The 25,168-nt window shown below is 41.5% G+C and overlaps 2 protein-coding genes across 2 annotated transcripts; one reads left to right on the top strand and one right to left on the bottom strand.

Moving 5' to 3' along the window:
- Window positions 1-3,834: 3,834 nt before the first annotated feature.
- Window positions 3,835-18,597, bottom strand: LOC119739207 (cysteine desulfurase, mitochondrial-like). Its single transcript, XM_038214051.1, has 12 exons — window positions 18,483-18,597; window positions 17,034-17,107; window positions 15,501-15,617; window positions 14,769-14,852; window positions 14,127-14,180; window positions 13,435-13,533; window positions 11,021-11,114; window positions 10,609-10,743; window positions 9,315-9,472; window positions 8,501-8,772; window positions 6,320-6,409; window positions 3,835-5,346 (listed from the first exon to the last, which is right to left on the bottom strand). The coding sequence occupies exons 1-12, from the start codon at window positions 18,595-18,597 to the stop codon at window positions 5,283-5,285; spliced, it is 1,356 nt and encodes a 451-aa protein (XP_038069979.1). The 3' UTR covers window positions 3,835-5,282.
- Window positions 18,598-18,627: 30 nt separating this feature from the next.
- LOC119739206 (pyruvate dehydrogenase [acetyl-transferring]-phosphatase 1, mitochondrial-like) lies at window positions 18,628-22,319 on the top strand. The gene has a single exon (XM_038214050.1). The coding sequence runs from the start codon at window positions 19,019-19,021 to the stop codon at window positions 20,669-20,671; it is 1,653 nt and encodes a 550-aa protein (XP_038069978.1). The 5' UTR covers window positions 18,628-19,018; the 3' UTR covers window positions 20,672-22,319.
- The last annotated feature ends 2,849 nt before the right edge of the window (window positions 22,320-25,168 follow it).

Raw genomic sequence — 25,168 nt, 5'->3', positions numbered from 1 at the left:
ACCATCAGTGTAGAAATTTGGACGTCAAGCTATTTCCCATTGTCCGGAGCCCATGATCATTCCTATAGCCAGCAATACCGTAGTACATTGTTTCCTCTGAAAGCAATTCCATCATCGTGGCCTTATTACAATGTTCAAAATTCACTTCATGATTGAAATGGGGGGGGGGGGTTCGTCCTTGAGTGCACCTTAATTGAAAAATATACGTAAAATGTTTGACAGTATCTAGTCAGGATGATCAGAAGTAAATGCAGTCTTTCTAGAGTCCTTGTGAAGTTTATCTGCTTGATGGGTAGTTTGAGCTTTCTGTCCCTTCCAATTATTATTGTGTAAGACAAAGGGGCGAATACCTTGTGCTCTTTTAAAAAAAAATGGACGTTTTTCTCCTAAAGAATGTTCGATTTGAACACAAGGCCAGTATTTGCAGATAATCCAAAAACCAATCTGGCTGCAAGAAGATGAAGGACACAGCTATATATCGTATATAGCTGGAGCTCCCCCATAACAAATGTCCCGATTTACGTCATCATGTACACCTGGGAATATTTATGACTAAATCCATCACATCTTATCGACTTATACTCACGGTCAAGTGCCATCAAGGTATCTTGCAAAGCCCTCATAATCATTCTAATCTCAGCTTTGTAGTCAGGCTTTAATAATGGCTTCGTCTCGACTGCAGTGTCATTAAAAACATCTCTTGCTGAAACCAAACTGATACTTCCAGCAGTAGCCTCACGTAATGCATCGGGGCCGTATCATATTAAGTCCAACGCCTCATAGGTTCGACACCTCATAAGTCCGAAATTTCGGACTTATGAGGTGTCGGACTTATGAGGCATAACATTAATTTATTCCGCCTCATAGGTTCGATGCCTCATTAGTCCGATGCCTCATAAGTCCGACGTTGGAAAAACGAGGCGTCGGAGCTATGGACCGTTACCAGAAAAGGTTCATTTGTCCGACAATGCAAGAACGAGATTTAAAAACAAAAATTTACGACGTTTAAGTCCGCGACGAACGGCGCACTGTGCATAGCATGAACTAACTGGCCGCAGATCAGTCCGCCAGAGCACAGTTTTTGGCGCAAGGGGTGATGCTACCGTGCGTAAATCCGGGGGGGGGGGGGTCTGGTGCATCCCTTAATGTCAATGTGTTATCACTAACTCGAACAATTAGAGGCACTAACATTCTGACATTTTACGCAATATTTCTATTAATTAATAATGGCTGTCGGACTTATGAGGCGTCGGACTTATGAGGCGTCGGACCTATGAGGCGTCGGACTTATGGACCTTTATTTGGTTGGGGGATGCGATTTTGTCGGACTTATGAGGCGTCGGACCAATGAGGCGTCGGACTTATGAGCGAACCGCAATGCATCTACCCGGTGTTTCCCAATACCTATGTTCCCAAAAATCCTTATGGTTAGGTTTAGGGTTAGGGTAAGAGGGTTAGGGAACAAAGGTATTGGGGAACATAGGTATGCACCCATGCATGAGTCCGGGTGTCAAACCGGAATTTGGAGGCGGACCGTGAATTAAGGTCCGCACAAAATGTGTTCGCATTTTCTGGTCATTTGGACCTTGTAGATCAATATTCCCACGGGTGCCACCCTGGTACCCTTGAGAATGTTTTTAATCAATGAATATGCAAATTAGCTGCCGCCATTACGGGAAATACAACTTTTCCATATATCTCTGCAGGATCTCGTCCAAACCCATCAATCGAGGAGTCTAGACCCATTTTTTCCAGGGTCAACGATTCCATTGCAGCCATATTTACAATGCCAATTGATATATAGTTTATGCATAAATATGCATATTAGCATCCGCCCCCCCTCCCCAACCAACCCAAGCCCCTCCCCCGTAAATCTGCCACTAAGGTTGGATTTCTAACGCTTCAAATAAAAGGTATTTTCCCCCGAATATTGTTTAAAAGAGGAGGCCGTTTCTATTCTTACATTCACACATAACATGTTATTCTTATACAACTAAATTGGTAAGAGACGCAGAGCGTCCTCCAAACACAAATAGGGGAAAATACCGGTTGGCTTCAGGTTTGAAGCTGAACAACGTTTACTGTCATCATATAGCGATATGTACACGATTTCATGACGCGTTATTCGAGACGCTTTGAGCGAAGATGTAGAATTAAACGTTCATATAGCACTTCTTCCAGTCATGAAGCAATTATAAATCGCTCCTATGAGATCCAGCAAAAACAATTAACTTCGAGGTTTTTTTAAATTGAAATCCTGACGCCCATACTGTAGACCCCTATGATGATGGTCAAAATGTTATTAACTGTTAATGAGATATCACATGGAGACTGATTAGATCATTACTACCAATTTTCGATTAGGTTTCTCAACAGAAAAATACATCACTTCCAAGACTAACGAAGAAATCCGATCTTACGAACTTTACCCTGTAATGAAGATGGTATAGAATTACGCGCATATGGCATGTTTTTTCAGTGCAAATAAACATCGCGCGTGACAGATCCAGCAAACTTCTTAATTTTTTAGGGTTTTGTTTCCTCGATTTGAAATTACCGTTTTTGAGATACGATGTGGAAACTGATAGATCATAATTACCAATTTTCGATTAGGTTTCTCATCAAAACAAAATAATCACTTCGGAGGTCAAGTAATTAGTCTTACAAATAGAAAGTTGTCAGGAATGTATTGGGTGAGTAAAAAATACATGGCAGGACCAACTTTTGAATGAAGTTTTGCCCGTAGCACTTTCAATATCTTGGATATTAAAGCCCAATCAATGCGATTTCTTTTAGTACGAGTCACTCAAATCACTCATGTACATGTACTTTTCAAGTTACGGAATTTTGAACACAAACACCGTTTTAAAGTTCTGTCCACGGATCACCAAAAAAAGTAAGTGTTCTTTCAGCAAAACAAAAACAATTCACATGCATCCCTATGAGAAGTGTTTTCGTTTTGCCGAAAGAATACTAACTATTCACGTTGTGTTTCAAAGTCTCCTTCTCTTACACAAAAAATATAATAGCACAACAGAAGCAACAATATACATTCTGTTTTATGCAGAATGTTTTATTTACAATAGGCATTATACATCAAATTTTGTTCAATACAGATTTAATTTAAAACAGAATCTTAAAATCTACCGTCGTCGCTGATTTCTGAAGGAATATGCGCACAGGACAAAATTTTTAATGACCAAAACAAAAATGTTCACTTCTTGATCGTGAGAAGACTGGAATGACATTCTCCGTTCGCGATTTAAGCCATCCTAACGCATCTCCCATCAATATTTTCACTGCTGTTGAGATAATTTACCCGCCAGATGTGAGGAAAAAGTACACGGCCTGTTTGTCTCCGAAGCTTTAAATAGTTTTTTAATTTAAGAAATTATGAGGACATTCATCATCAAAAAAAACCTGGTGCGTGAAATTTTTCAGTTTTATTATAGTTGAATTAGTGCACCCCCAGAAATGCTCCATGTTTACTTCTTTCCTTCAACTTCATCCAAAGAAAAATAAAATATTTACACAAAATACAGTCCACTCTCGTTAGTACAAACTCTGTTAATACAAAATTCTGGTTATAACAAACATAAAACCTTGGTCCCGACTGTGCATTTATGTGCACAATGAATGGGACTGATGTTCCTCTTACTACAAAATTCTGATATAACAAACAATTTGGCTAGGTCCGAACGAGTTTGTTAAAACGAGACTCGACTGTACTTGCCTTTGGGGAACCAAAACAAATGCTGTTTGTATGGAACTTATTTTTTTTGTATAAATAATGCTTTAGTACGGTTTCCCAATTTGGTGAATTTTCTTATTTTGACATAGCGAGGTCAGGGGCGCATGCAGGAATTTGTGCAGGGGTGGGGTGGCAGGTCAAATTTGTTTTCTCAAAAAGGGCACTTGCAAATCAGTGCTGAAATGTAGACAGGCTTCGCCTTTATTTCTGATTGTTGTGGACAGGCGTACATATCCGGTCAGACCTGGTTTTTTAGTGGAATTCTAACCGAATTTGTACAAATCCGAATTGAAATCCCACTACAACACACTGCATTGACTTTCTTTACTACAGGTCGTCTCAAAAATTATTTGGTATAAGTAGCAGAAAACTTTATCCACAATAGGCAAACAATGATAACGTCGTGATCAGAAAAATTGTTCCGAATCCTACTAATACCGGATACAGTGCGCCAGTGCGCCAGTGCGCCTGACGGCCGGATATCTATAGCCAACCGTACAGCCTCATATATTGAGATCATGGCGCCACGTGCAAGCATATTTCAAAATTGAAGCACTGTTTAACGTTTTAATACAAGTCACGTGACAGGCCTCTGGCCAACAGGAGTAGCTTAATTGTCTACAATACCAATAAATATTTATGACATGGTAAGTGGAAACACATGCAACACAATAAAACCAAGGGATGCAAAAAAAAGAACTTCAAAATTTGATGGACAGTTAAATAAGAATTAAGAAAAGTACCATACAGTTATTTACAACTTTTACATCTTTAATACACAAAATAATCTTTACTTCAAAATTAACTCCTCATCAGTTGAAATTTTCTCCAATTCGGGCGAATCACAATGCAGTGCGCCACCAAGACTTTTCCACGGAGAGTTCATTTTTAAAATTCACGGTCTACAAAACATGGCCCATTTGAACGAGTGTCTGTAGAAAACATGAGCTTATTTGTTATAGACTGGGGCATAGCATTCTGCCGCCTTATAAAAAACTCCATATTGATAATAAGAAAAGGGCAAACGTATATTCGAATCATACTTGTACAAACTTTGTGGCCGGAAAAACAAACAATTTCAAATGTCCCACACTGCGAATTTGTCGACCATCTCCCACAATGCACTCGGAAAAATGAACTCTCCGTGGCAAACTCTTGTTGGCGCACTGCATTGTGAATCGCCCCAATTGGCTTAGCAGAAAAGTGCTTCAGGGAAGTATTCGAAATAGTTTTAAGCAAACTCAACTATCCCCAAAACAAACTTTAATTTAACGAAGAGATTATATGGTGTTAAAATGGCACGAAACGCCCAGTGAGAAAATCATGTCATGTGGAAGAATATTGTTCAAAAAAGAGTTTTCAACAACTCGCAATTCTCAGACTGTAGATTGGCCTGTGGATTGGCCTGTAATTTCAAAAACTTTAGAATTGGCCTTTCAAATTTGCAATTTTTAGTATCTTTTTTTAATGCTAAATTGCAAGAGCAGATGTTCTTCAAAACCTTCTTACAGTCGTTCTTGAACGGCGCCCTCTAGTGTTGGGACCACTGAATCTCTTTGATGTCGATGCCTTCCTGTACCATTTCCCATAAAGGACTGTGGAGAAAAAAAAACACAAACGAAAACCTTGTAATTGCTAAAAGATTCACAGAATTTGTCCATGACAAGAAAAATTACCAAAATGGCCTTTCCATTCAACTCTCTGGGACATTTTGCTGGAAAATTCCCTAAATCCTACAGAATCCAACATTTTGCAGGAACCAAAGAAAATCAAGCCCCTTCAATACAATGCTTTTAGGGCTTTATATCACTGACTTTCTGAGCAGCCAAATTCCTGCAAATTATACAGTAGCACTTGGCAACGATGCCTCTGAATTCAGGCAAACTGCTGCAATTGCAGCTGTTGAATGTCAATGTGTGTTTTTTTCCCAATTAAAAACTCTCTTCTGAGCAGCTGGGCGAAAACAGGTGATGCTACAAAATGACAGCCCATTTGAAGTTTGTGATGTGATGAAGGTAAAAACAAAAAGAGAACTTCAGCGTTGAAACTTTTTTCTCTCCCACTTCTCGAGCTGATCAATACATCAATTCAAACTCATTTTAAAACATCACCTTTGAAGGTAAAATTGTTGTTTGAAACTTTTACAGCATATTTTAATCATACATGTTACAGAATCAAATTTGCAACAAGTTCACAACACCAACCAAAATTGGAAAAACTCACCCCCATGTCTGAAACTTTTTTAGTACATGTATATTCTAATCGTGCATATTTTGGAATCACAAATTTTGCAACCCCCCCCCCCCAAAAAAAAAGACATTGGAAAAACTACCCCCTAAATGTCTGCAATTTTTACGGTATAATTACATCGTAAGAATCACACAACTTTGACAAAAAAATGTAAATCAAAACAAATTCCCCGTACTTTTGTTAGTACCTCTATTTCTAACTCAGCCCGGATCGTCAGGTTTTGACATAACATGTCACTCATAGTCCACAATGCAGGAAATTAATTCCCTTGACACGTGTCATGTAATTTTTTTTAACCAGACAGCTGTATCAACATACCTCATTTCACGAAGGGCCGTGACCTTACTGATGCACTGCTGTGCGGTGTAATCGATTTCTTCCTCCGTTGTGAAGCGGCCAATTCCAAACCTGAGAAGGGGGGGGGGGGACAAACAAATGACAACAAACAGAAAAGTGACAGAACTGGACATGGTCTGTATTGATTTCAGGTACAAATTGAGACTGGCCAGGCAGACACGTCTGAGTAATTTACGACACGTATCTAAATTTCATCAGATCAATATTAGGATGGACGACGACACTGACTGGAGTGGGACCTGAACCTGTGACATCTGGAATAAAAGTAAAAATTAAAGTCTGTCACGAGCCAATGTGGCCCATCAGGCCGGCGTTTAAGGCCAAATAAAAATAGTTCTGCTTCCAATTATATATATCATTTGAAAATAGGGTAGGTAAGAAGGAAATTGGTTTGTTTTTGACAATTTTTTTGAGTTCGATCATATGGAGGTGTCTGCATATAGTTACAGGTAAAAGGTAGGAACTGGTGATTTTTCGAGTTTTTTTTCTCATTTCCCCCCCCCCCCCCCAAAAAAAATTAGGGTAGGGGCTGTCAAAATAGGGTAGGTATCGGTAGGTTAACAGGAAGCACAACTTTTTTTTTTTGGCCTTAGCTCCGGTTTCAATAGCATGAAACGACTGAGAATATTTCTATTCCCCACTGGATGTAATGCCAGTCCATAGCAGGTTACTCCTCAGCTAATGCCGGTACCCATTTATGCTCCTGGGTGGAGAGAGGCAAGTGGGGATGAAGTGGCTTGCCCAAGGACGCAACATATGACCAGCGGCTGGATTCGAACCCCTTACCCTCTGATCATGAGTCACAAACCCTAACCACTAGGCCACACTCCCCAAGAATACTACACCGGTGCTCTGCTGGACAGAGCTATCCAGCCCTCTGGTTAATTTTGTTGTTCAACCAAACATTCAATTGTAATTAATTTTTGTATCAATTTCCAACGTTGGTTGGCCGACAATCGTTGAAAACAAACGACCTTTTTTCAAATACTGCCCTCAGTTTACCAAATTTAGTTAGTCCACATTCTGTTTGCAATCGGTTACGCATCCATGAACATCTGCAAGCCAGCTAGTCTGGTTTCCTGACCTGACAATTCCCCGACCTCAATAAATTGCTCTGTTTCGCGTGAAGTAGGGTCAGGGAACCAGACAACAAGAACGCGTTGTTTTCTTGTTTTTTTTCTATCATCCATGAACACAAAACTTTAAACGGGACAAGTATAACAATGTTTGCTATCAAGCACTAATGTTGGTTAATTTTGTCAACAAAATTAAAGCTTTTAAGTTAGCCAATCTTGTACTCATTTTGTGAGATTATGCACAAGATTATAACTTCCAAGATCCAAGTTTTGAGTAGAAAATGTTTGTACACCCTGTTTTCTCCACTTTTATTTCATGGCATTTCAAGTTGCATAACCTGTGCTCTTCAACAAAGTTGATAATTTGCCTCTTAATAAACTTTCAACTTGTATGTTTTCTTTCAACTCATAAATCTCCTTTGTCCTTTTTAGGGTGTCTGCAACCCTCGGGAAAACAGGTTTAAATCTATTTTTCAGGATGAAACTGAAAAATAGCAAGGGGAGTGCATCTATAAATGTTAAAGCTATAGTCCATCATTTGTAATTAGTGCATTTTGTTCGTTTGAAGCAACAAAAGTGTTCAAAATCTAATGAAGGATACTGAGCAACTAACCTGATGAAGTTTCAGCTAAGCTTCAGCTGCACATTGAGAAAAGCAGCATTCTAAGATCTCAATTTCAAATCAAAAGTTACTGAATCATCTTTTGAATTGTTTTGAATTGCAGCTATACGCGGTGTCGCGCACTGATCCGACGAATTATAACAACCGCGCGCGCGTGTGCGTCGTTCCAATACTTGTGCGCGCTGCGCTGAATAACAAAACGAACTACTAATTTAAATTTTCCTACGGTGCTTCTTAAGAATCACCGTTGGAAATGCCTTCTTTCGTTGATTACTTCAAAATGACAGCTTCCCAGAAAGAATAATTTCACAGGGAGTTTAGTTCCCTTACTATCTTTCAACCAAGTTTGTTTTTCAACAGTAATTACGCCAGTTACTTTTCGGATGGCTGCAAATGACGGACTATAGCTTTAAGAAGAAAAATGACCAATCGCAGCATTAGTACCTGATGGAAGAGTGGGCAAGGTCTTCAGCAGCCCCGATGGCTCGCAGCACGTAAGACGGCTCCAGCGATGCAGACGTGCAAGCGCTGCCTGACGACAATGCTACGCTCTTCAGCGCCATGAGCAGGGACTCCCCCTCGATGTAGGCAAAGGAGAGATTGACGCAACCCGGGTAGCGTTGATCGGGGTCGCCGTTCTGGATGACGTCCGAGATCTGGCCGGTCACCTTGGAGATGAGGCGGTTGGCCAGGGCCGAGATGCGCTTGTGGTCATACTAGGGGAGCAAAACATGATGAGACAGAAAATTCATACAGGGCGAGTGGTGAAGTTATATTTGTAGTGCTCGAACTAAGATTTGTAACTTTAACCCTAACTCCCTAGGCCTTCTTGCTAGGATGTAGCCTCAATCCTGCAAAATCCTCAAATTGACATCGTGGAAAAATAGTATATAGCCTCATTCCTGCAAATTCCTCCATACTTCCAAGAATATGGTCCGCAGAGGGGTGACCACTGCCTGAATCCTGCAAAATCCTGCAGCAGTGACTGTCAATATGTTGAGGCTTGGCCAGTGACATCCTGAAGCAGTACAGAGGATTTCAAGCATAATCCAGGCCTACATGTATGCATGGCTGAGCAAAACGAACACCAGGCCCGCCCAAGACCTTGACAAAGTGCATCCTACGAAATCAGTAACGCACTTTTGCCATGAAACCTCAATCCTCCAAATTCCTCCACTTTGGCAAAGAGGATTTTGAAGGATTCAGGGCGGTTAGGGTTGAATTTTAATGTGTAGGAACTTTTCTTCAATATTCCTACCTCCATCTCCTTCTGAGAGATGTTACAAGCTTCTCCGAGTCCAACTATAAGTGGGGTAGGCAGGGTTCCGCTGCGCATACCCCTCTCCTGGCCTCCCCCGCTCTGCAAGGCCTCGATGCGAACACGGGGACGCCGACGGACATATAACGCTCCAATACCTGATGACAAACAAGCAAGAACTCTTATCAAATAACCATAATAATAGGACTTGACCGAGTTGTACAGAGCTGCCTCCTTACGTAGGGATCCGTTAACACTACCCAAAATCGCTGTATTTCAGGAACAGCTTCCACACTGACAACAATCCAGCATGGCTTCCACATGGGTCCCGCGCTCTACACTTGGTCCGAACCTGGTTGGGACCAGGGTTAAGAGGCTCTACCTGGGTAGAAAACAAAAAATATCAACAGCCGACAGGTGTGCACACCAGTGTAAGTGTGAACGGTACGCCTTGCCTACCTGTGATCAAAGGGAACACGGGTTGGATACCAACGCGGGTTGGATACCAACGCGGGTTGGATACCAACGCGGGTTGGATACCAACGCGGGTTGGATACCAACGCGGGTTGGATACCAACGCGGGTTGGATACCAACGCGGGTTGGATACCAACGCGGGTTGGATACCAACGCGGGTTGGATACCAACGCGGGTTGGATACCAACGCGGGTTGGATACCAACGCGGGTTGGATTCCAACGCGGGTTGGATTCCAACGCGGGTTGGATTCCAACGCGGGTTGGATTCCAACGCGGGTTGGATTCCAACGCGGGTTGGATTCCAACGCGGGTTGGATTCCAACGCGGGTTGGATTCCAACGCGGGTTGGATTCCAACGCGGGTTGGATTCCAACGCGGGTTGGATTCCATCATGGGTTGGATTCCAACTCGAGTTGATACTAATGTGGGCTGGATTTTAAGGCGAGCATTCCAGTGTTAAGTGTGAACAGTACGCCCTGCCTACCTGTGTTCTAAGGGAACACGGGTCGGATACCAACACGAGTTGGATTCCAACACGGGTTGGATGCCAACATGGGTTGGATTCCAATGTGGGTTGGATGTTAACATGGGCATGCCAGTGTAAGTGTGAATGGTGCCCTTGCCTAACTACCAAAACGGGTTAGATTCCAACACAGGTTGAACTCCAACCTCTGTGTATTTTGACCTGTTATTACCGTACCATTGTTAAAGTCTGACCAAGTGTAAAAAGGTTCAATCTACGTGCATGTATGGTCATTGGTGGTACCATCTGAGTTACGGTACTTGGCCATTATGCACAGGCTGAGACCTACTCCTACCTTTTGGGGCATATATCTTGTGTCCGCTGATTGACATTAAGTCAATGTTCATCTCGTTGACGTCTACGGGGATCTTGCCCACTGCCTGGGCTGCGTCTGTGTGCAAGAACACCTTGTGGGCTCGACAGATTTTGCCTGGAGAAAGCAATTGACAAAAATATGAACAAAATGTGAACAAAGTTAAAAAATTGGATTGAGGATTTGTATGAGATTTTCATTTTTAGGAAAAAACAATACTATGTGAGGCAATTGTGCAAGTTTATGCTGAGAAATGACAATTTTTGTCACAAATTCTGCAAGAATTGTCGGTGATTGGTTTACTTTAGACTCATTTCTGTGGCCATTTGCCTTGATCTGTTATTGTTCAGTTTTGCAAGAGTGACTTCCACAAAAATGGAAATGAATATCTCACCCATTTCAGGTATTGGCTGCTTGACTCCTATTTCGTTGTTGACCATCATGACGCTTGCCAGCACTGTGTCTGGACGAATAGCCTCTTCAAAAACCTAGACCACAAAAGAAAGAAGTTTGGTTGATTGGCCTCGATAATTTTGTGCTCTAATTTGCTCTAGCAGAACACAATATGGTGTTCTAGTATTGAGTGGTACAGAGCGAGCAATTTCCACAGTAAATCCAAAAACAACATATTTACCTCACTTTCTTTAACGGGACTTTCAGCTACTTATCATTGTTTTCTGGAAGATAGGTCTGAATTGGCGAATTACATGTTCAGCGAAATCTCGATAAGTCAAACTCTGATAACTCAAAACAACTGTAAAGTCAAACAAAGAATCCATTCCCTTCAGTAGTATAACAATGATATACAACCCTGCTCAACTCAAAACTCTGCTTATTAGTCAAATTTTGAACCTGTTCCCTTGAGGTTTGACTAATCAAGATTTCACTGTGTGTATCCTATTCACCTGTCATCGTCACAGTAGAAACACGTCATTGCAAATGCTCATGTGCCAAGCACCGTGAATAAAGTGGTCATTTTAGCACATATGTAGCGACTTGGTGGGTTTGGTTTAAAGGGAAAATACAACATTTGCAAACATCAAAAAATAAAACTACCAAATCATTTTGAAATACCTTGCTGGACCGTTAGTGAATGACAGTGTAAAGCATCCTGTAAAATCATGGCACCTGGTATACTGTCATTTTCAAGAAAAGTGGTATTTTTGTATCAATTTCCAACGCTGGTCGGCCGACCAGCGTTGGAAAACACTGGTTTTTTTCCTTCAAATACTGGCCCCAATTGACCATCGCACTTGTTTGCAATCGATTACACACCTATGAACGGGTACAAGCCAGCTAGACTGGTTCCTTGACCTTACAATTCCCCAATGTATGTAAACTGCTCTGTTTCTTCTTATATGGAGTCAGGGAACCAGACTACAGGAAAATGATTGTTTTTCTTGGTTTTTATAGCATTTTCGAACCCAAAACCTCAAAAAAGTAAGTGTAACTATATTTGCTATATATTTCCAACCCCCTAATTCCATCCATTTCTGAAAATTACAGCAAAAGCAAATGATGTATATTCCCTTTAACTGTGATTAACCTTAAAGGGAATATACAACACTTGCAAACATCGAAAAACAAAACTACAAATTTTTTACGAAATACCTTACTAGGATGTTGGTAAATGAAAGTCTAAAGCATCCTGTAAAATTATGTCACCAGGTGTGAGGTCATTTTCAAGAAAACTGGTATGTTGTATACATTTCCAACGGTGGTCGGCCGACCACTGTTGGAAAAACCTAACTATTTTTCAGCTATTACTCCAAATTTACCTTTTTTTTTCAGTCCAAATTTTGTTTGCTATTGGTTACATGTTCATGAACGGGTGCAGGCCAGTTAGACTGGTTCCATTACCTTACAATTTTCCGGCATCTATAAATTGATCCATTTCATCTTTAGTGGAGTCAGGGAACCAGACTACTTGAACATTTTTTTTCTTGGTTTTTCCAGCATTTTCGAACACAAAACTTCAAACATGTCAGTGTAACAATATTTGATCCGTTATACTAACCCCTCAAAATAGTTCATTTCTGAAAATTACAGCAAAAGCCAATGATGTACATTCCCTTTAACCCTCCTCAATCCTCCAAAATCGTCCAGGTAGTTTTGGAGGATTTTGGAGGATGTATTGTGTCCAGTTCATAGGCTGCACCCTGCATTGTTTATGTTCAGCCATGCATAATTGAGCCCTGCATTATGCTAGTTATCATCCGCACTGTTTCTGAATGTCATCGGCACTGCCTCAATCCATTGACAGGTTTGCTGGAGGATTTTGAAGGATTGAGGCAGCGATCACCCCTCCACTCAACAAATTCAAGAAATAACGGAAGATTTTGGAGGATTGAGGCTGAATCCAATTTTTACACGGTGGCAATTAGAGAATTTCGCAGGATTGAGGATGGTTCCTAGCCAAAAGGACCGGGGAGGGGGGGGGGGGGGTAGGGTTAATATGTGCATCCAATGTTACTCAAATACAGGTTTTTCTTCTCGCATGACAACTGTACAGATTTTGCACTTTCATTCGAAATTTAATCTCACGCACACTGCACAAGAAAACAAGAGCACGCTTACAAGGTGTCCAACTCAAGCCCTCCTTAGTAGGCCTCACACCACTATTTAAAGTTCCTGCATGGAGTCTACACATTTCTAAGTCTAAATCCCTCATTCTAATAACTTGACTTAGTCTAAAGCACTTGGCTATGACTTGCCAGAACACAAGCCACCTCAGACAGATCCCCGTATTATGGCAAGCCTTAGCCAGGCAAATTCAGACAAGGCCTTCCTCTGAAGATCCCCGCTTACTTTAAGGTCTACGATTCCATTGCTTTGCACAGGGAGGTAGGTCACCTCGAATCCTTCGCCTTCCAGAGCTCTGCAGGAATCCAGCACGCACTTGTGCTCCTGTGGAGACAAACATAGTTACAGAAGTTTTTTTTAACTCAAGAAATAACCCAGGGCCCAATTTTAGAGAGGTATTCAGCAGAAACTTTTGCGAATCAAATTCATTTGGTAAGCAAAATTTTACTGAGTACCAGTCTCTGACAGTATATGAAGCATGTCAATTTGGCTGGTAACCTGTTCTTTACTTAGCAAGTTTGTCTTCTGTGCATAGGAAATTTCTGTGCTAAGGAGTTTCAGGAAATTAGCTCCTCCATAGTTCAGGCATGCAACTGGGAATTTAGAAGAAAAAACTCCAAACCACACAAGACTTTGTACAGTGTTTATCCATTTGTAATGGCATTCATGAGCAGTAAAAATAAAAACGAGGAAATCAGCGGATCCGAGGAAAACTTGCATGCCTGATAATTCACAGAGACTTGCTGCATTTGCTATGTTAGGATTTCAATGTTAAATCCTGAACTTCCACAATCCAAAACTCTGCGGTTTTTAACCCCAACCATGCTCAATTCAACAAGATTCTGCACAATTAAAATGAACCTTTGCGGTTAGGGAAAAATAGAAAGATGCAGAAATTAGGAGTACGGTCAACTCACTGTTTGCGTGGTTAAAATGTGCTTCTTGCGGGACTTGTAGAATCGGCCCACACCCTGTGAAAGCAGGAAATCAAAATCAGTATTTTGTGAATCGGAAAGGTACAATTTGCTAAGATATGGTATGAACTTTATGAATGGAAAAGGGACACGGAAGAGACAAAGTTCAATGAGCTGATCAGGGGGATTTCAGCCTTTTGTGATAAGATAATATTTTCAGTGATGGATAAGAACATTTGTGGGTTTGGGGGTTAGCTTCATAGAATTGGCCCCAGACAGATTTTAGCTGTAATTTTGTTCGCAGAGGGACAGGGTTATATTTACTAAGTAAACTACATATCCCCTACAAATAGTCAGGTCTGTGATGGGTCACTGAATATTGTGACTCAAATTGAGTCAAGTTTCGACTCGCTGCTCGCAGTGAGTCAAGTTGGGTCAAGTCATTAGCCAGTAACGCCTCAAGTCCAGTCAAGTCACAACAAATCGCCATTCAAACAGGACTCAACTCGAGTCATTGACTCAATGGAGACCAAGACCTTATGAAATTCAAAGACTTACACACACACACAAAAGAATCAACTCGACAAAAATCAGCATCGAAGAGTTCCTTTTACATGTACTTTTAAAGATCATAAATTGTTGTACCTTGACAGAGATATTATTGGATTCTGTGGCGCCGCTGGTGAAGATGATTTCACGTGAGTCTGCTCCGATCAGCCTTGCAACTTGCTGTAAGTATGACGGGAATAACAGTGAGAAATTTGACAGAAAGACTTCATGTGTGCCTTCCTGCTGACAGTTTGCCAACCACTTTTCTCAAAAAATTCCTTCCATTTTGAAATACCTAACAGGTAACTTTTTTTGGACATTTTATAAAACTGTCGCCTTTGTCTAAAAAATAATGGTAAACAGTTGGCGTTTTCGAGGGCAACAGACAAATTCTGACTTAGCCCACCATCGGAGTTTTAAAGTGTGTGTGAAGTACTGCATTATGTACATGGAAATAGGAACATGTACTGTACTTTCCAGCCAGATCCTAATCCAGCAAGAATTAACAAAAATCAATGGATTTTACATTTGTTTTTGCCCTATGTCAACATTTTTTATTGATGCTGTATACTCAATCTTGTGTAATCCTAATCCTAATCCTACAAGAATCAACAAAAATCAATGGATTTTACATTTGGTTTTGCCCTATGCCGACATTTTTCTATTAATGCTGTATACTCAATCTTGTGTGAGAGCTTGCAAGGAAAAAAGCTTGGTTGCGGCACAAGCTGCCACATGAGATTCGCACCAGCCAGCCGACTCCGGCCGACTTGGTGGTCGAGTGGTAAAACGTCTGCACTAGTAAGCTTACTACTGTGTGGCACTTACTGCTCTAGCCTTCTCCACGGCCTCTTCACTCTCCCAGCCATAGGAGTGGGTCCTGGAGTGAGGATTGCCAAAGTAGGCCAGGGAGTATGGCATCATGGCATCCAGTACGCGGGGGTCCTGAAAACAGGCATTATAGAAGCTTGACATTATGACTATCTTGATTTTATGGATCACACCCAAGAGTGCTATCAGCCCTAACCACCCTGAATCCTTCAAAATCCTCTTTGCCAAAGTGGAGGAATTTGGAGGATTGAGGTTATATGGCAAAAGTGCTTTACTGATTTCGTAGGATGCACTTTGTCAAGGTCTTGGGCCGGACCTTGTGTTTTGTTTTTGCTTAGCCATGCACAAATATAGGCCTGGATTATGCTTGAAATCCTCTGTACTGCTCCGGGATGTCACTGGCCAAGCCTCAACATATTGACAGTTACTGCAGGAATGGTGGAGGAATTTGCTATTTTTCCATGAGGCCAATTGGAGGATTTTGCAGGATTGAGGCTACATCCCAGCAAAAAGGCCTAGGGATTTAGGGTTAATGTTAATTAATGGAAACTTTAGTGGCTAGGTTTGTGACTCATGGCCAAAGGGTCATGGAGATAAATCCAGCTGTTGGTTATACCACAGAGGAAGGATACTTTGTGTCCTCAGGCAAGCCACTTTGCCCCAATCGACCTCTTTCAACAGAGCAATATATGTAAATGGGTATCAGCAATAGATGGGGAGTAACCTGTGATGGACTGGCATTCCATCCAAGGGGAGCACATATTTTCTTTTATTCCAATCGTTTCATGTCAAGGAAACTGGAGAGAAACAATGGCCTTATGATTCATATTGTCTCCAATAAAAACTGAACTAATTACTCATGATCTACGTAGTTCAGATTCAGCAGTGAAGAAGCTGGCTTTTATTAGTTTAGTGTCCACACAAAATGTGCCATGTAAAAAAAACAACTCTTTAACCCTCCTAGTCTTCTGCTTTTCACAACCCTTCAAGTTTGCAAAGCTACTTTTGCCCAGAGATTTAGCAGACACACATACACTTCAAATTCCTTTGAGGTAATCTTCTGTGGAGCAACTCCCTGCACGATTCGTTTGTGTTTAAGCTCAGGGGAAGCAAGCAGATTTGGTCATGCTTCACTGCTCTCCACAGTGCTGTTTTTTTGTGTGTGCAGTGACTCTCTGTGTGACACAGTTACTCGAACACTTCATATCCCTTCACTTTAAACTGACCTGCAGGGTTTTAAAGGGTTTTGCATGTACCGTACATATCACTCTGAATCTTGACTTCCCACCAGGAGGGTTAAGTACAGACCATATAGAATGCCAATTGTTAGTCCATGACCATGGACCATTTCACGGACACCATGATCTTTATGATCGTGTGGCAATCTCCGTGGGGAGGGGGGCATTTCAACTGAAAGACATGCCGTCATGCCATTATAATCTCGCGTTTCTATTGCAATGCCCCCTGAGATGACCATGTGACCACAAAGATGGTGGGGTCTGGGAAACGGCTCTAAGAAGTGAACCTCACCAATGGTGTAGTTGACTGGGCATCCATGTACAGTGCCCTTCCTGCAAAGGTGTCCTCATTTGTAACTGCATCCTCTGTAATTTTTAAGGGGAAAAAACTGCTTTGTTTATACGTCATCACAACTAACACTTTCTGTTTTAAAAACGAAGGCAGAATGTGGTACCCTGATTGGGTCCGCTCATAAGTCTGACGCCTCATAGGTCCGACACCTCATAAGTCTGACAAAATCGCATCCCCTAACCAAATAAAGGCCCATAAGTCCAACGTCTCATAGCTCCGACGCCTCGTAAGTCCGACAAATTAAACGCCTCGTTTTTCTGACCTCGGACTTATGAGGCGTCGGACTTATGAGGCGTCGGACCTATGAGGCGGAATAAATAAATTTTATGCCTCATAAGTCCGACGCCTCATACGTCCGAAATTTCGGACTTATGAGGCGTCGGACTTATGATACGGCCCCACCCTGACATCATTTGTTTTTATTAATAGCATGTATTGTAAATCGCGATGATGGTCAAATGTGGGTTTTTAAGTCTTTAACTTGGGAATGAAGGCGTTATCTACCTAGTTATAGGACCCTCAATTTTTTTTTTTTCAGCATTGCTATTTAGTCAACCCTTTTGCAAGCATCAATTGTCAATTGTAAAAACTTCCAGATTTAAAATAACATTACTCGGAAAGAAAAACTAAATCTGGCCTATTACTAGTAGGCTTTGCCAGGGAAAGAATGTTGCATCCTGATGCCACTTCTTTCATTCATATATTATCTCAATGAAGGTCAGTTATTGCAAAAATGTTGAAAAGACATGAGTTTCGGACTGAGAAACATTTCAAATTTTGTTAGAAAATACTTTAAAAATGCACTCAATAGACTTTGTACACAACCAAAGAACAAGTGGGGTCTGGAAGAATTCGAATCTGGATACATTTTTTCCCTTTGCCAGCATTTTAGGCGAGTTCAAAACATAGAGAGGTCCTGAAAGTAAAGTTAATGCGTGACTTAGTTGTGTTTTTATTGGGAAAATATCTTTTAAACGATTTGTTACCCCCTCCACTCCTAAGTCCTATGCCCCCCCCCCCCACCATTCTTCAGAGAACATTTGTGATGTTCATGGAGTCAACTTTATTTGACAAACTAACAGTAACATGACTAATGAAGACTACATACATGTAGCTGAGCTCAGTCATTGTCAGTTAGGCCTATGACATGTTATGTATAAATATATGATGCCAGTTAAAATAACAAACATGACAAACCAATTCAACACTTTTTAAAAACCAGAAAACAGCACCAGAAAAAAAGTAAACTATAAGTATAATAAAACTATAAAATAAACTTTAAATAAAATATAAAAAAAGGAATTTCTTATGCAACTTGTGGTCTGGTTCCCTGCTCCGCGCCGTCCCACTAAATGCACAATATTCAAGAGCACCATGCGGATTTCTCACCCAGCTTCGGAGCCACTGTCCCGAGGGACGAAGATTGCTGCAAAAAATGCCGCCTAGAAACCCCGACGACACTCCTCACTGCACCCACAGTACTTCGGCAGATTCCTGGTAACATTTCTGAACAATTGACGAGACGCTTTTGAGGGCAACGAACGATATTTGCAGAGGATACTTGCACTCGTACGTTCTGCGTCACGCGCGTGTGTTTTGTAACTGTGCAAATTGCTGTCAAACGAGGGCGCTACACATTTATACCGGTGTATATTTTTCCATGATTTTTCCGCTTGAATGCACAACAGGCATGAGAGGAGATTTCTGCAGCGGTGCACTGATTTGTCGAGAAGTTGACAATAATTAAGATTATGGTGGTGACTGGTGAGCGAGAGTAATTTACAGAAAAACCACGGAAATAGTAATGCAGTGAAGAAACATTGAAACACGAATGTGACCATTCGGCAATATGTGATTGTGAAAATGTTTCAACCGGGCGCGGGCATCATGACACAAGTGACATTGATTTGCATAAATAATGATGTATGTATGTAACCAGGTGGCAATATTGTGAGATCTTCAACATTAAGCGATCAATGACAAGGATGTCACGTGCGAAATTTGTACCGAGCATCAGATATTTATATACCAGGCCCGCCATGCTTGGTAGGCGCATGGTACATTTTGGCAGGACCTTAAACTGGTACGACTGCAACAATGATAATCAGGCATCATTTAAAGTTAAACATGTTGAAGTTCAACTTGAGAATAAAAGCTTTCATCGTCACCCTCATCTCAAGACTACTCAATCTTGGAAACCGTGGAGTTTGCTTGGAAGAGGTTTTTACCAGCCTGTCCGCTTGCTTCACACAACTCCGGTTCAAAACTGGTACGGCCACCTGACTGTCTCGCCGGAACAGGTCAACTCTATTCTTTTCAGGAACGAGCTTACGGTGGAAGTAGACGACAGCAAGGGCACCTCGGTGAAAACTTTCATGACCAACCAGTTAGGGTCCAACAATCCGATGGAGGATCGCCGGGCTGAAGCAGAGTGCATCCTGACCAAGGCCATGCTGTTTGGAGTGTTTGATGGGCATCATGGTCCGGCCTGCGCTCAGGTTGTCAGCGAGCGCCTGCTCAATTACATCGCAGCGGAGGTTCTCCCTTACGATGTGCTCCAGCAGGCTCTCCGCATGTTCAACAACGGGGAACTGCGAGAGTTGGTCAACTGGTACCAGCATCCTAAGGATTACGTCTCCGATGACAGGCAGTTGCTGTTCCGACACAGTCTTGGACAGTACATGAGAGACAACGTGGCGATTGATTTCCAGGAGGAGGATAAAAAGGCCGATATGCTGATGACGTCGTTTGACCGACTGGACAAAGACTTGTCCGCAGAGGCGGTGAGCACCTCAAACGGAGAGTTCAACGACGAGGGGCTGCACACTGTTTTCTCTGGAGCCTGTGCTTGTGTCGCGTATGTGGATGCAGATGACTTGTATGTAGCTAATGCTGGAGATTGTCGGGCGGTACTTGGCAGGCAGAGTGAAGGTGAGCCATGGAGTGCCATTGCCGTGTCAAACGATCATAATGCGCAAAACGTCGATGAAGTCAAAAGGATACGCTCAGCCCACCGTCTGGATGAATCTTCCACAGTCATCAAGAACGGTCGCCTTCTGAGTGAGCTGGCCCCCTTGCGAGCCTTCGGCGACGTGCGCTACAAATGGAGCCAGTCCCTCCAACACCAGGTCCTGAATCCCTGGTTCGGGGCCAACGTCATCCCCAAGAACTACCACACCCCTCCTTACCTGATCGCCACGCCCGAGGTCATCCACCACCGCTTGACCCCGGCCGACCGATTCCTCATTCTTGCCACTGATGGATTGTGGGATTGCCTGACGCCAGAGAAGGCCGTCAACCTAGTTGGGGACTTCCTCTTGATGAGGGATAAGGTCGGCCACTTCCATCCCCCGTCTGCTGCTATGAGCCTGGAGCAGATCCATCAGATGTTGTCGAGGCGCAAGGCGGCTCTGTGGCCGCGAGACGACAACGTAGCCACTCACCTAATCCGATATGCTCTAGGAGGGATTCACAACAGGTTCGACCACCATAGACTGGCCAACACACTGAGTCTACCGGACAATGTGGTCAGGCAATACCGGGATGACATCACAGTGACAGTTGTGTTCTTCAAGTGAAAACAGAGTCGCACACAGACTGAAAAGAAATTTTGATTCATTGTTCATCTACAGCATGTATGAAGGTTTTTGGATTCAGATCCTTTTAAGAATTTGCTGGCATGGCCTGTTGGTGTTGAGATTAAAAAATTACTAAAAGCAACATGCCATTCTATGTAGAAGAATTACTAATCGAGTTCTAATTGTCGTTGAAAATGCCAAATGAGTTTAATTATTTAACACATTTTGACGATTGACCCTCCTATGGAAACATGCATTGTCAACCTTGTTACTTGGGTCAATATTGGTCTAGACCCCCATTGGTTTGTACACAGTAGGCCAGGAGGTGAGGAAGAAAATTTTGACCATTGGTGACCTCTTAAATAGTAGGAGGGTTAATTAATTAATTACAAATATAGGCTTGGTCACCCTTGCTCTGTAGTTCGGTTATGTGCACACTGCATCTGGAAAGTGCTTTATACAAATAAGGTACACATGTAATTTTCAGATGTATGAGCGAGTTTCATGGGAAGGCAATGACATTTTCTTGCTGGAAAATACATATACACGGAATTAATAAATTACGACCTTAAATTAAATGCCTTGATGCCCCCCCCCCCCCCAAGCCACACTTGTAACTGTAGGCATTTTTCTCATCTCAAATTCACCACTGTGCTGCACTGGAAAGTGGAATGGCATGGAGACCTTGCCAAGTCACCCGTGACAGTTTTTCTTTTCATGTTACTTACGAGTCCGTGATTTTACATTTGACAGTGGCACGAGTTACAATTATCCTAGCACACTTTAAACTTTTACCAGTTGTCCGGAAAAAAAAATAAGGAAAAAGCTACACGTTTTTTTCTGAAACTTTGATTAATAAACGAGGTATACACATTTTTGGGTACTTCGGGGGTGTTTTTTTTCTTAAAAGTTTAATCGAGATGTGGGACAAGAACAAATCTTTTCTGGCACCCCCGCGTACATGTACCAAAACATTGTACTAGTACTAGCTTGCCTGCCCCTGCTGACGCCATGGCATGCATGGAGAAATAAAACACGTTGACAAAAACACCATGAGTTCTGTACACGCCGCTAAACATCAGCACTGGTAAGCCTACATACATGTACATGTACAACTGCTGCTGTCATAGACAAAAGGGGTGGTGGTTTTTGGGGGGGGGGAAAGGTATTTTTGTTTTTGTCACGTTTTGATTGCTTTACTGGAACCCTGATATACTCCAAAATCTTTTTGTTTTACGTTTTTTTCAGTTTTTCAGAATCCTCTTTCAGTAAAATTTTCACTCTTTCAGTAAAATTTACCTCTTTCAGTAAAAGTTTTTTTATGCTCACGTGCTGTGTACATGTATTAATCAGACATGCAACTTTTCCTCGGATCCGCTGATTTTCTCGTTTTTTACTTCTCATGAATGCCATCACAAATTGAAAAATGCTGTACAAAGTCTTGTGTATTTTGGAATTTCCTCGTTTTTTCCTTAAATTCCCAGTTGCATGCCTGGTATTTGTTTTAAAATGGTCAGGGAAAGCACTTGTTTAGGGATAGAGGAAGAACATTAGGGATAGGAAGGAGCACATTTGTTAAGAGTTTTAACTCGAGTTGTTTTTGGCAAGAAATGTAGAGAATAAATTACTTGGATTCTGTGAGATTTAATTTTGTCATAAATGTGTTTATCTGATTTGTCGTTGAGAACCAGGTTGGTGAATTATTGCTTTGTCAAAGAAGAGTTGTAAGGAAACTTAACGCACATCAGCAAAGCCTGCTTGTGACAACATGTGGACGGTGGATTTTGAACAAAAATATGGAAATGACAATTCCAGGCTTGGGCGATCTCAGGTCAGAATCGAATATAATCAATTACAAACTTGGAATCCGGAAAGGGACTTAAGAAATTAATTCCGGTTGATAAGGTGAAATGAAGGTCTATCCTCGCTGTGTTTTTTTTGGGGGGGGGGGTAGATGGACAGAATTGGATTAGAACACCTGTATGTACTCGGGACAGATTCCAAAAAAATTGGAATTGCCCAAGCCGGGTTGTACACATGCTCTCATTCATGTATGTACAAATGTACGCATCTTTAAAGTTTTGTCAAATTAAGTCCAATATCACACTCTTAAGAAGTTACAAGATTCTACAAGAAGGCCAAAATAAATTTTAAAAACTGACATTTTCAGGTGACGTGACAGTGAAATAAACACACTCTTTTTATTTACACATAAAATCTGATGTGTACAAGTATATACTACAGAATAGGGTCAATCAAGACTAAATATAAACCGCACTGTATATAATTACAAGTAGGGGTCATTCTGGACTTAAAAGTCCAAAGTGACAATTATTCCTGTCCCTGTTACCGCTGAACTTTATCATGCTGCCATTCAGGTGTCATTTAGGATGACTTCAAACTAATTTAAATTTATTGGGTAGGTCGTCTGCTTCACATGATCACTATTCACCACTGGAACAAATACAACTTACAAAAACCCTGTTTGGTTGGGGAAAGAAAAGGGGCATTATCAGTATTTTGGTGGGGGGGGGGCACGTAAATTTACATTGGGTATGTCATTTGCTTCACCTAATTGTCATTCACTACCATGACTACTGGAAAGAAAATTACAACTTCATAAAACCTTTTTTGGTTGGGGAAGGAAAAGGGGCATTATTGTATTTTGGTGGGGGGAGGGGGGGGCACGTCGAATTTGTGCCCCCCCCCCCCCCCCCCCCTTGGCTACACCACCGTTGTTGCTGGAGGATTTTGTAGGACTGAGGCAATGGTCCCCCTTGCAGGATTGAGGCTGTATGAAGCTTTTGCATGGAGGTACATGTAGTTGCAAGGTTTTGCAGGATTGGGGTTGCATCCTAGCAAAAATACCTAGAAAGTTGGGGTTTAGTGCATCCAGAATAACAAAAATCATAGATGTCAGATGTAACATGGACAGGATAAATTGGACCCACATTTGTAGAAAGACCCTTGTGCAAACCACTTAAACAAGAAACAAGTACTAGTATGATATACTTCCAGGCGCCACCATACATGTACCATCATAATTGGGACAATCCTGCATCCATTTAAACTCTTTCAGTGCCCGCGAAATTTGAAAAGTTTAACCCTTAAGTGCCCAACTTCGAGCATTTTTTGAAATTGTTCAAAATTCTGTAAAAAAAAGGGTAAATAAGTTTTACTCACTAAATTTGTTGTTGTTGCTCTCTGGTATATCCTTGGTATATTGGAAAGTCAATAGTAGTCAAATACATAGAGATACACCCTGAAACACTGTCCTGCACAGTGCACACAGGGGAATTCCGCACTTTTTGCAGAAAATACGAGTGTCAGTGCTGCGCCCTCTCGCAAGAACTCGAATGAAACAAATAAATACAGGTCCTACCTGAATGAAAAAATGATATTATTAAAAAGAGCGAGAGCGCCCCCTTGTGATAATATGCTTACTCTACCCCTTACAATTGCACGAGGTTTAACGATTTTGATTACGAACATTACCTCGTACATGTACGAGGTTGGCACTGTCGAACTAACAAATATACCTCGTACATGTACGACTTTGGCACTGAAAGAGTTAAAACAAAGTTTACTTATGAAAAGAAAATGTAATTCATAAAATTTTGATTGTCCACAAGATTTTTTTCCACCACTTTTTTTTATACATAAAGCAAACTTTTCAAACCTTCACAGGCAATAATTTTAATAAAGATATTTGTAAACTCCATGTTTTGGACAAATTTCACAGAGCTCATGGAATACCTATCTTACCCCCAAAAAACAAGCAAAACAAAATGTGTAACCAAAAGTTAAGTCTTGAAAAACATTTTCCCGCAACTGTAAATTTTCATTTGACACAACTTTTACATCAAACCATACATTTACATGTAGACACACATCAACGGTTTAACCAGTTTGTGTCGGATGACGTGTATATACATGTATACACGCAAAGGTTTTGCGGTATTCGGAACGGAGGACAGATGAACACACAGGGAGCGAGGCCGGAAATATCCGTCGGCAACCCGCTCGCAGCGAGCGAGGCTGGAAATATGAGTGTGCTGCCAGATCATGAGATGGTGATGGCTTCAACCCACCTGGCTTGATGTTGCGCGAAAAGTAATCCCACACCTCGTTCTGTTCTTGTCAAAATAATCCCGGCGCGAACTGGTTAACACAGTCACTATGTACTATGTGACTAGCACCTACATGTACATTTCTTCATTTACTCTTAAATTATAAGGCACCAAATACATGTACAATGTATGAAAAATGTGGACGGATTCATTTTTTTTCCTATTAAACACATCCCTAACAACACTATAATTGAGGAAATAAAATATTTTAGAAAATTATTGCTCATCTGTAAGAGTTAAACATTGGATAGAAAACAAGAAAAGTGGACCAGCCAATTAAGTACAAAACTCCAAGAAATTGTTTATTTCTGAACCCAAAGGAAGACACGTGTCAGTGGTAGAATGTTCACATCGTCATGTCCTTTCC

This window comes from Patiria miniata, unplaced genomic scaffold (assembly GCF_015706575.1).
Source record: "Patiria miniata isolate m_02_andy unplaced genomic scaffold, ASM1570657v1 HiC_scaffold_30, whole genome shotgun sequence".
Classification (NCBI taxonomy): Eukaryota; Metazoa; Echinodermata; class Asteroidea; order Valvatida; family Asterinidae; genus Patiria; species Patiria miniata.
Note: the sequence above shows the minus strand (reverse complement) of the source record. Positions and strands in the feature narration are given on the sequence as shown.